The 12020-nt window shown below is 40.0% G+C and overlaps 3 protein-coding genes across 3 annotated transcripts in view; all 3 read right to left on the bottom strand.

The window, feature by feature from the left end:
* The window catches only part of LOC114643402 (zinc finger protein OZF-like), a 719868-nt gene that overhangs the window by 159667 nt on the left and 548181 nt on the right, over positions 1–12020 (bottom strand). The window lies entirely within an intron of this gene.
* Positions 1–12020, bottom strand: part of LOC114642003 (zinc finger protein OZF) — a 1360360-nt gene that overhangs the window by 1081978 nt on the left and 266362 nt on the right. The window lies entirely within an intron of this gene.
* The window catches only part of LOC114642002 (zinc finger protein 239-like), a 199952-nt gene that overhangs the window by 159572 nt on the left and 28360 nt on the right, over positions 1–12020 (bottom strand). The window contains exon 3 of the mRNA XM_051921856.1: positions 6895–7698. Coding sequence (XP_051777816.1) covers positions 6992–7698 — 707 coding nt within the window. The 3' untranslated portion in view covers positions 6895–6991. The remainder of the gene's footprint in view (positions 1–6894; positions 7699–12020) is intronic.

Genomic DNA, 12020 nt, shown 5'->3' with positions numbered 1-12020 from the left:
ACAATAGATTAGTGTAGAGCTATACACACACACATAGATAGATAGATAGATAGATAGATAGATAGATAGATAGATAGATAGATAGATAGATAGATAGATAGATAGATAGATAGATAGATAGATAGATAGATAGATTCCTTTGAAAATAACTTTGTCTTGTGTAGAGTATATTCTTACAGATTAAGCAAGTTCATTTATTAGTGTATTTATTGTCACAGGTCGTACTGGGGGGCAACCCAGCTGGGATGCCCAGGAGGACCGGAGGAGGGCTTGCGCCTCCCTTACACCAAGTGGGGGCAACCACCCTTGTGGTTATAGGGACCACGGGTACAGAGCGTTGAAGCTCAACCCTGTAGGGGCCCATGGTCACCGCCAGGGGGCACCCTGATGCCTATAGAGCCCTGGACCTCAGAGCTTCCACTGCACCTGGAAGTGCTGGGAGGAAGAGGATCAGGGACACCCAGAGTGCTTCCGGGTGCGCAGCTGGCACTTCCGCCACACTGGGGAGTGCCAGCAGAAGATTGTATGGAGGCACCTGGAGCACATCTGGGTGATTATAAAAGGGGCCGCCTCCCTCCATTCAATGGCTGGAGTTGGGTGGAAGACAACAGAGCTCAGGAGGAGTGGAAAGAGGCCTGAAGAGAGTGAGGCATTGTGTAAGGGCCTGGACTTTGGAGTGATTGGTGCTGTGGCACTGAGTTGTGCGTGTGGACACTTGTATGTAGATTGTAAATAAACGTGTTGTGGGTGAATTAAACATGTCTACCTGTCTGTGTCCAGCCTGCTTACCACAATATATATATATATATTTGTTTAGGGTTACAGTTGGTGTTGTGGAGCAATCTTCAGGAATAACAAGCAGAGTCTTCAGAAAGGCAGTCAGAATTTAGTCTTCATTGCACAGCATAGAAAACAATTGCTGAGCACATAAAGCCGTCACAGTTCATGAAGTGAGCCCCAGATTTATTACAGTTCTTATAACAAAATGCCCCCCTTTTCACATTAGTTTTCAAGTTTGGCGAATATCACAAACATTTCCATGATTTTGGTGAACTCACAGCGAATCAAACTCAGCAATGTTCCCTCATCACTAGTTGTTACAAAGCCTGAGGGCAAATGACTTGCTCAGTATGGACCACCAACTGACAACGACACCCTCGCAGATCAATAATCATCAGATGGACTGAGGCGAGACTCCTCGACTCCTAGGACTGTCAAGCTGACATAACTATTATTGGGACTGACAAACGACAAGGCAAGTCTGTTATGCAGCCAGACAGTTCCTGCTTCTTAGAAAAGACCAAACGTTGACTTGCTTTCCCTCAGACAGAGTTGGCTTTCTTGAATGTCTTTTCAGCAGACGATTGTTTAACAGTCTTGTGATTTGGATTCAGAGTTTCACTGCAAAAGTCATTTGAAAAACACTTTATTCTTGAACTTGATGAAACATTCTTGATGGCTTTATTATAAAAGAACAAAACAGCAAAAGTGATCAGTGAAATAGAAAGATGGCCCAGAGAATGAACTGACTGAAAGGCACTTCAGTGGATTTAAAGAATTCTATTATCATGAAAAACTCCTTTAGTGTGTAACGTGTGCAGCTGATCCTGCGAGCTTCAAATCAGCGCCTGACCCAACATTTGTCTTCTTTGAGACCAAATCAACTCTGAAAAGATAAACTGCAGTCCCCTCACTTACAGTGGCCTTCAGTTGTCGACTCCCCTGTGGTGGATTAACTGGAGGTGCACCATTTGTGATCACACACACACTCTGATGAGTAGACAAGTCAGTAGGTGATGCAGTTCTTAGGGTAGACATCTGCACTCACCTCATATGGTGGGCTGATTAAACACTTACTGCAAAATCTGACACCCTCTTTGTGAAAACTGCTCGACATAATTTTAAAAGAAATCAGGCTTCTCTTGGGGATTCATTTCTCCACAATGGTTTAGCTTGCTTACTTTTCCAGACAGGAGTGAACGTCACTCTGGAGTCCTGAAGTCTGCTTGTTATTCTGGAGTGATGTCTGCACTGCGACTGCTGTTATTCTGTTAGGTCTGCTGTCAGGGCTCAGTGCAGCACTTGCATTGTCCATAATAGTGACTCCTTCTGCAGTTCGTATGGAGTGATGGTCACTGGTAACACATCCGGATGGGGCTGGAATTTTTTTTTTTTTATATGACCTGTTGATCTCAGCACTGACACATTCTCAGAGGTGTTATTCTTACATTCGGTTCATCTCAGATTGTGTTTCTTCTCTCCTGTGTGAATGTGTTTGTGTCCCTGAAGACGAGTCTTGTGACAGAATTGTTTCCCACGTTCACAACAATATGACTTTTCTCTCGGTTGATTTGCCCATTATTATCATGAACCTCACTCTTACGTCATGGTATCCTCTATGTCTTATCTTTATTTATTCTTTTAGGTTCACTGCTAGGGCTCTCTGCCAAACCCACATTGTTCCTAACAGCACCCACTTTTGGAGCTCATAGGGTGTAACTTTGAAGGGTAAGATGAGTAAATCTGTTTAAATGCTCTTTTTACAAAGCCCTGTGGATCCAATGAACACTGGGATCATTTCAGGTTTATTTACATTTAGGTCCACATCTCTCATTGGATCTCCTGATATTTTGTTATCTTCTCCCACTCTCTGTTTGAGGAACAGTGATATCATGTGGGACTGATAAAGTGATTATCCAGGCATTGTCTGAATGTTTCTTCTCAACAACAACATCAGGGTTTCTGGCTGTGAATTTTCTGAAAGTTACAACTGGTATAAAGTCTTCATTTTCAGTGATTCTTTCTGGAATTGGGATGTGATATTTTTGGCTCACTTCCCAATAAAGCAGTTGGGTTACTTTGATGTGTCTTTCCATGAAGAGGTTTTTGGACAGGAGTATTTTAAATCCTGCTGTAAGGTTCAGTACTGTTTCCATCAGTTTGTTGCCAAATCTACATTGGTTGCTTTTTCCATTTCTTTGAAAACAAATTGCAAACAACCTTGCATGTGATCCACAATCTAAAGTGGCTATTAGCAAGTATTCATCGTTGCATCTCATTTGTCCTCTCATAAACCATTCATAGATAAACAGATAGATACTTTATTAATCCCAAGGGAAATTCACATACTCCAGTAGCAGCATATTGATAAAAAATTATTAAAGAGTGATAAAAATGCATGTATAACAGACAATAACTTTGTAAATTGTTAACATTTACAAAGGGTGGAATTGAAGAGTCTCATAGTATGGGGGAGGAATAATCTTATGTGTCTGGTTTTGGTCCACATGAGCTTATATTAGGAGATCTGTGTATTTCCCACTGCATTTTTGGTCTTTCCAGTTGTGTTTTTTCTCCTCTCTTTGTCAACCTTGTTACTTTCTTTTTGTTTTTTCATAACATTGTGTCACCTCACTCTGTGCAAATCTTTTGGGGTGATGTCAGGTACTCCTTCAGTTTTGTGGATTTCTTAACCAAGTTTTATGATGGAAGTTGATCTTGGCCTTCCAGTTCAGGATGTAATATCTTACAAATGCGTCAATCCTGTGAGCTGAGAAGGAATGCTGGCACTCGTATGATTGAAGATCTGCGTCTGTAATCAACTTCTGTTTGGTGATTTCCACTTTCTGCTCTATGAAGGAAAAGCCTTGGCATGCATTGGTTTTTGTATTTCAGTTGGTTGGCACGGAGCAACTTTGTTTTTACATCCACACTGTTGAGGTCTTCATGTGGTCACTCTATAGTCCCACAGCTGTATGAGATGACATGTTTTACTGGCTGATTAACTAGTGGCATTTTGTTCCTCACTGACAAGAAAATTCTAAGGATCACTTTTACTCCTTCTGTATTCACTGCTGATCTTCAGTTTCTGCTTTTTATGGTTTATGTCTGCACTCTCACCAATTCCCACGTATTTCTTAAGTCTCCTCTTATTGGATAATCTTCAGCAAGGGTGAGTTCAATTTTACATTAATGAAGGCTACCTTTGTGCATATTTGTCAAATCCAAACACTACTCTTTTGGGTGAATTCTTTTGTGGCACTCAAGATGGTCTCTACGTGAAAACTGAATGTTACCACATTCAGGAAAGCAATATGGCTTCTCTCCTGTGTGAGTTGTAATGTGTGTCTGAAGAGTACAACTGTGACAGAATTGTTTTGTACATTCAGGGCAGCAATACGGCTTCTCACCTGTGTGGATTGTTTGGTGGATCTGAAGAGTACGTCCTTACAGGACCTGAGCTGCTCCAGAGAATGTTTTGAATGTATATATGTATGTGTGTGTGTGTGTGGACTCTGACCTAAATTTTAAATCACATATTAATCAGAAAACCAGGATTGCTTTTTCCACATAAGGAATATAGCTAAAGTTTGACCTCTTATAACTTTACAAGACGTTGAAAATTTAGTCAAGCTTTTGTTTTCAGCTAAATAGATTACCATAATGGACTCCTTACAGGACTACCTAAGACAGACACCAATCAGTTACAGTTAGTACAGAATGCAGCAGCAAGAATCTTAACTAGTAAAAGAAAATCTGAGCACATTTCACCAGTTTCAGCATCATTACGTTGGTTACCCATGTCATTTTGAATTGACTTTAAAACACTGGTACAGATAGTCCCCTACTTAGTTCACATCTCAAAAGTTCATTTCATATTGTTACTGAGTGGCTGCTTGGTAGCACTATTGCCCACCTTTACCCCAACAGAGAACCACACTGGACACAAGTTAAAAGCACTAAGAAGTAATTTAATTTCCTCCTTCTTCTGATAAATTACCTCCAAAGCACCCCGATCACATTAAACATCACAATAAATAAGCACAATACTCTCCTCCACCTCCCAGCAAACTCCATCACACTCCCAACCAAGTCTATCTCGCCTGCTGGGTCTCCATCAGTTCTTTATATATTGTCCTCAACCCAGAAGTGCTTCTTTCCTTCCATCCCTATGATTCGTCGGCACTTCTGGGTCAAGTGGAGAATTATATTTTTCTTCAGCCCGGAAGTACTTTTGTGCTTTCGTCCCAGTGACTTTGTAGTACTGCCGGGCTATATAAATAATAGACTCCCCAGTCTCCCTATAGCGTCGCCAGGCAGCACCCAGCAGTAGGGGTGTATTGCCGAAATCCAAAATCCAGGATGCCCTGCGAGAATTCGCAGCCCCGCCAGATCCAAGGAAAACTGCCATCTACTGTTTTGGGAGAGGCAGTGACCGGGAAAAACTGCCTTCCTCCATCCTTCCATCACAGGGGCGTCCTGGCTAGGACGAGCTGTCAGCCGTCCACCACAATATATATACACAAGGACTCAGTGTAGAACCTACATTGTCCCTACTAAGGCTTCTTTTTGCAGGTGTGGATGCTGAAAGTCGGGAACGACAAGGAAACGGACACCAATATAAAATAAAAATCAATTTCTTTATCCTTGGTGAGCAGAGAGGCTGCCTCCACCTGCCACCTCAATTTGCTAATGACAGGTCAGATCAGACAGCCTGTCCAAAGAAGGGAGTTAGCTCAGTTTTATACCAGTCTGTTTACTAAACAAGAAGAGAAAGTATGGCAGTTCAATCTGAGGTCATGCAGAGTTTGCAAGTAGCTTAACATGACACATTAGATCATTATGTGCAGAAGTACTTGTTAGTCTTTATGGCTAGTTTTGCAAGACAGTTACAGAGACAGCACTTAAGAAAACGTACTCCCCTTTTCTTCTGCACCATTAAGGTTACAACACTTCAACAGCTATGTGGCCGTTACAATTTAAGAATCTTAGTTGAGCTTATAAAAGGATTAATGTTATACAGTCGGTTAATGCACAGCACATTCTTATTAGAGCTTACATTTCGCACATAATGATCATCACACATAATAATTGATTATACAATATCAAAAGCTACCTTAAAAGTTAGTTTACTACATTTGTCTTACAAGAATACTCTCTTACAGCTTAGCGTCTGTATTAAGTTACATTAGTTCAGTTAGCTTAATACATCCTTATTTATTAATACATAAGTGACATGTTTCTTATAGTTCTATTAGCACCATACTTTATTATTTGGAAAGACTGAAGCATCTTAATTCTAAATATGTCTTCCTCACAGGTCAGAAGGAGGTATTGTGATTTGTCAACATGGGTCTGAAAGTTTTTCTTTATCTGTCCTGTTGATCCTAGAACAAGAAGAACAGTTTACATTTTTTTTGGTCCCATATTTCATCTAGCATATCTCAGATGGCATTTTTTGGTATTTTGTTACCTTTTAGCCTCTCCATTCTTAGGACTGAATAGTGACTAGGGACTGATACTTCTATTATCCAGGCTTTTTTAGTCTGGTTGTCTGGCCTCTATTTTTCAGTCAGTCAGTATTGCTGTGCTACAAGTGACCTGCACCTCCTCATTTTCCATTGTTCGCTCTGAGTTGTGGTCCCAGTGTCTTTGTGGTGCTGGTAAGTTGTACCTCTTGCAGAGTTTCTAGCGAATGAACTCCAACACCCGCCTTAACTCTCCATCCCTCCACAAACACAGCCACACGGATCCCGACTCTCCTTTATATATATATATAGATACGTATGTTATGAAAACAGAGCTAGGCGCATGGTGGAGGCTGTAGAGCCTTTGGTGAGAAGCCGTTTGTATGACGCCCTGTTCTTTATTTTGTTTCTGGAAAAGGAAAAAGGATATAAACTTCTATGTCTCCTCCATGCTAATTTGTTTTTGACACAACATTAAGTAGGATAGATTTGAGTCGTTACATGTGCTTACTGTCCATTCAGGAGTGAAACTCACTCTTTAGTCAGGACACTTCAGTTGTACTTCTCTCCTGTGGGAATTCTGGTGTTTCTCTGAAGTGTACTGCTCTGAGAGATTTGTTTGCCACATTCCAAACAGCAATATGACTTCTCTTTGAGATTCATTTCTTAACAATAGTTTAGTTTGCTTACTTTTCAAGACACGACTGAACCTCACTCTTGAGTCCTGAAGGGTTCTTGTTTTTCTAGACTGGTTTTTGAACTGCTACTGATTTTATTCTGTTGTGAACTCTTGTGTGTCTCTGTAGACTGACTATCTGTGAAAACTGTTTACCACATTTATTACAGCAATATGGCTTCTCTCCGGTGTGAACTCTAGCGTGTATCTGAAGATAGCCTTTATGTGAAAACTGTTTACCGCATTCATTACAGCAATATGGCTTCTCTCCGGTGTGAACTCTCATGTGTATCTGAAGATGGCCTTTTTGTGAAAACTGTTTACCACATTCATTACAGTAATATGGCTTCTCTCCGGTGTGAACTCTTGTGTGCATCTGAAGAAAGCCTTTTTGTGAAAACTGCTTTCCACATTGATTACAGTAATACGGCTTCTCTCCAGTGTGAACTCTTGTGTGAGTCTGAAGAAGTCCTTTTTGTGAAAACTGTTTACCACATTCATTACAGCAATACGGCTTCTCTCCAGTGTGAACTCTTGTGTGAGTCTGAAGAGCGCCTTTTTGTGAAAACTGTTTACCACATTCATTACAGCAATATGGCTTCTCTCTGGTGTGAACTCTCGTGTGTATCTGAAGATGGCCTTTTTGTGAAAACTGTTTACCACATTCAGTACAGCAATATGTCTTCTCTCTGGTGTGAACTCTCTTGTGTTTCTGAAGAGCACTCCTGTTATAGAATTCTCTGCCACATTCCACACTGCAGTGATCTTTCATTCCTGTGTAAAATTTAAAACAAAACGGAAAAAAAAATGCATTTATTTTCAATTCGCTGCCTTATTATCAACATTAACTCACATTCAAAACATGATGGCTGAAATTAGGAACAACCTTTGATCAGCATAAGCAATTATAAAAATTTTGTTGTACTTGGAAAACGCACTTAATTTGTTCATTTTACATTCTCTATTACAACTTCTCACCAGGGCCACATGTATAAAACTTCCTTATGCTTGGACACATATATGAAAACTGTTTCTTATGAAAAGTTAGGATTTATAAAAGTAGAACTTGCCATTTAAATTGGCTCAAAGTTCCCTCAAGTTTTGAGCATTTGTAAGTCCCATGCAGACTTTATTTGTCTTGGCAATTTAGCAACTCCAGGTGGAAAAACGAAGAACTGAATAGAAAATCTCATTTCATTACACATTTCACATTCTGATATTTGACAGGCTACACAAGAAGTGAGTTTTGATGTATCACAATGATGGCTCATGATGGTGACTTAGCTGATTTAGACTCCCTACTGCCATCCTCTTTGAAGTGTGTGCTGAACTGCAGCCTTCATTACAGAGACCACCATGCAGAAATCACACAATCCCTTTTCTCTTACAGGTCTTAACAGCTGTGGGTTATTTGGTGATGGCAGCTTTTCAGTGTGAACTGCCTGACTGGTGAGGAATCTCTCAGTCACTCTGAGCCACGTAATGCCATCTGTATGGGATGGTATACTTAAGACGGTAGAGAGATACATGCAATGTCGTTACCATCAGGGTATGCAAGTAGTGATCAAATTGAAATCTGCAGCAACGTCTGTGTTCAGTAGTGGTGGTCTTACTTGGTGTACAAGTCCCTTTATGATTACTGAACTCACCAGTGTGTTCTTTCTTGTTATTGACATCCCAGATAGTTGATTTGGGTAATCTTAAGGTTTTTCCGATCTCTCTAATGATTTCATTATTATTTTCCAGCTTCTTTGACATTCATTAGCACAGCTCTTGCCCTCATGTTGAACAATGGCAACTACAGAGACCAAAGGTAGTCTGTAGGTAGGAGTAAGCTGAGGTGTCTTTGGGCTGCAAGAATAAAGCAATGAAACATCTGAGGAATCACAAACACCTCTGGCACCAATTGTCCCAAACATTACGGTGCCCTGAAATGGGAGGACGATTCAGAAAAAGTGCTGTCATTTCTACAAGATGTGACTGAAATGTTTGCAAATCCCCTTAAATGAAAATCAGTAATGTGTACTTTAATTACATCTGAATTATTTATTCTGTAATTTGAAACAGTAGATTAAAGGAGTAAATGCAAGAAGAATGTTTCATTGTCTCAGCCATTATGGAGGGTACTATATAAAGCAGAATGTCATGCCAAGTATGAAAAGTGCACCTTCAATAATTAGAATGTGTCCTGACATTTATCCACACAACTAAAACCACTTGACAAAAAAACAAACAACAAAATGTCTTCTTTCATTCACCAAAGCAAAAGAGAGCAATGGATGAGTGATGCCTCAGTGCACAGGCCAACAGAAGCTGCATTGACCTTGGAGAAAAATTAGAAGATGAGAAAACCGAGGAAGAGCGCAGCTGTTGGTGTTTCAGCTCTACAGGGGAGTGGCAGGTAACACCAGGACTGGTAACCTTTGTGACACGCTGGTGACATTTATACTCACCATTATAATGTTAAAGGGTGTCTACTATCAGGACTTACTTATGTTGACTAAGCTAAAATTTGCCAGGTTTTACAGTCAATTTGATCCAATGTGTGTGTTCATGTATGTAATTATTATCTCTGTTATGGCTGCAAACATCAAGCAGTCCAAGCCTGCACTCAATGAAGAGTGCTAAAAAGAAGAAATACAACTGAATTAAACAGTAGTGCTACACAAATTAATCAGTCTTGAATTAAAATTGCCCAGTTTTTGCTGTTTATTGTGAAATCAGCTTGTAGTTGGTTGACTGGTCTACCGATTTCATGAAATGGAATATATTAAGCTGAGGACACGCGCAGCATTAACAGAGTGCACAGCGTGGAAACTGATGAAGAAAATAACTGCTGTTTGGAAATATCTTAAAGAAGACAACACACAATCTAATGCATTTCTGGATAAAATATAGATACCACAAATAGATACTCTCAGTGCAGAGGAATTGGATAAACCTCTGACCCTATCAGAAATACTAGATGCTATAAAGTCACTTCAGAGCGAGAAAGCAGCAGGCCCGTGTAGAATGTTATAAGAAATTCTCCACTTAGCTAGCTTCCCTCTTATTAGCAACATTTACAGAAGCCAGAGACAATCAAATTCTACGTCAAACGTTTCACCAAGTATTAATCACTGTCTTCCCTAAACAAAATAAGGACTTATTACAGTGTGCATCATACAGGCCAATTTCACTTCTGAATAATGGTTTTAAGATACTTTCAAAAATCCTAGCTAGAAGGATGGAGAAAGTGCTGCCTTCGGTAATATCACAAGATCAAACTGGATTTAATAAAGGTCGACATTTAGCTTCCAATCTTCAACGCCTGTTTAATGTAATATATTCACCAACAAAGTCAAAGACCCCAGAGATATTATCATCGTTGGATGCAGAAAAAGCATTTGACATGATTGAATGGAACTACCTATCACTACATTAGAGAAATTTGGGTTTGGCCCCAACATTTGTGCATGGATCAAACTACTATACAGTAATCCCTCCTCCATCGTGGGGGTTGCGTTCCAGAGCCACCCGCGAAATAAGAAAATCTGCGAAGTAGAAACCATATGTTTATATGGTTATTTTTAGATTGTCATGCTTGGGTCACAGATTTGCGCAGAAACACAGGAGGTTGTAGAGATACAGGAACGTTATTCAAACACTGCAAACAAACATTTGTCTCTTTTTCAAAAGTTTAAACTGTGCTCCATGACAAGACAGAGATGACAGTTCTGTCTCACAATTAAAAGAATGCAAACATATCTTCCTCTTCAAAAGAGTGCATGTCAGGAGCACAGAATGTCACATAGATAGAGAAAACAATCTCTAGCAAACAAATCAATAGGGCTGTTTGCTTTTAAGTATGCGAAGCACCGCGGCACAAAGCTGTTGAAGGCGGCAGCTCACATCCCCTCCGTCAGGAGCAGGGAGAGAGAGAGACAGAGTTTGTTTTTCAGTCAAAAATCAATACGTGCCCTTAGAGCTTTTAAGTATGCGAAGCACTGTGCAGCATGTCGTTTCAGGAAGCAGCTGCACAAAAGATAGCAACGTGAAGATAATCTTTCAGCATTTTTAGACGAGCGTCCGTATCGTCTAGGTGTGCAAACAGCCCCCCTGCTCAATCCCCATACGTCAGGATCAGAGAAAGTCTGCGCAAGAGAGAGAAAGAGAAAAGTAAGCAATCTAGCTTCTCAGCCATCTGCCAGTAGCGTCCCTTGTATGAAATCAACTGGGCAAACCAACTGAGGAAGCATGTACCAGAAATTAAAAGACCCATTGTCCGCAGACATCCGCGAACCAGCAAAAAATCCGCGATATATATTTAAATATGCTTACATATAAAATCTGCGATGGAGTGAAGCCGCAAAAGGTGAAGCGCGATATAGCGAGGGATCACTGTATACCAATCCAGAAGCTTCAGCTTGTATTAACAACATTTGTTCAGCCTACTTTAGACTAGAACGTGGTACCAAATAATGATGCCCCTTGTCACCATTGCTATTTGCAATAGCCATTGAACCACTGGCAGTTCACTGTTGAAATGCTTACCAGATAAAGGGGATCATCAGAGAAGGACAAGAACAGAAAATTTCTCTATTTGCAGATGATATGGTACTGTATATATCAGACCCACAAAATACTGTGCATGCAGTCTTAACAGCACTTACAGAATTTCAAAAGATCTCTGGTCTCAGAATTAATTTGAATAAAAGTGTGCTCTTTCCAGTGAATTCTCAAGCATACAATATTAGATTGGACACCTTTCCTTTTATCATTGCATATCAGTTTAAATACCTAAGGATAAATATCACAAGTAAACAAAGCTCTGTAACAACAAAATTTTGCCGTCTGTATGGAAAAAGTTAAGCAAGACTTGCATAGATGGTCAACCCTTCATCTCACTCTAGCTGGAAGAACTAATGTTGTTAAGATGAATATACTTCCTAAGCTTTTATTTTTATATTAAAATATTCCAATATACACCAATAAATCATTTTTAAAGCAATTAGATTCAACCATAACCTCAATTATTTGGAACTCAAAACATCCACGTATCCAAAGACCTAAGGCAGAAGGTGGCATGGCTCTACCTAACTTTCAGTTTTATTAGT

Source organism: Erpetoichthys calabaricus, assembly GCF_900747795.2.
Source record: "Erpetoichthys calabaricus chromosome 1 unlocalized genomic scaffold, fErpCal1.3 SUPER_1_unloc_27, whole genome shotgun sequence".
NCBI lineage: Eukaryota > Metazoa > Chordata > Cladistia > Polypteriformes > Polypteridae > Erpetoichthys > Erpetoichthys calabaricus.
The sequence above is the reverse complement of the archived record's forward strand: the minus strand, read 5'-3'. Positions and strand labels throughout refer to the sequence as shown.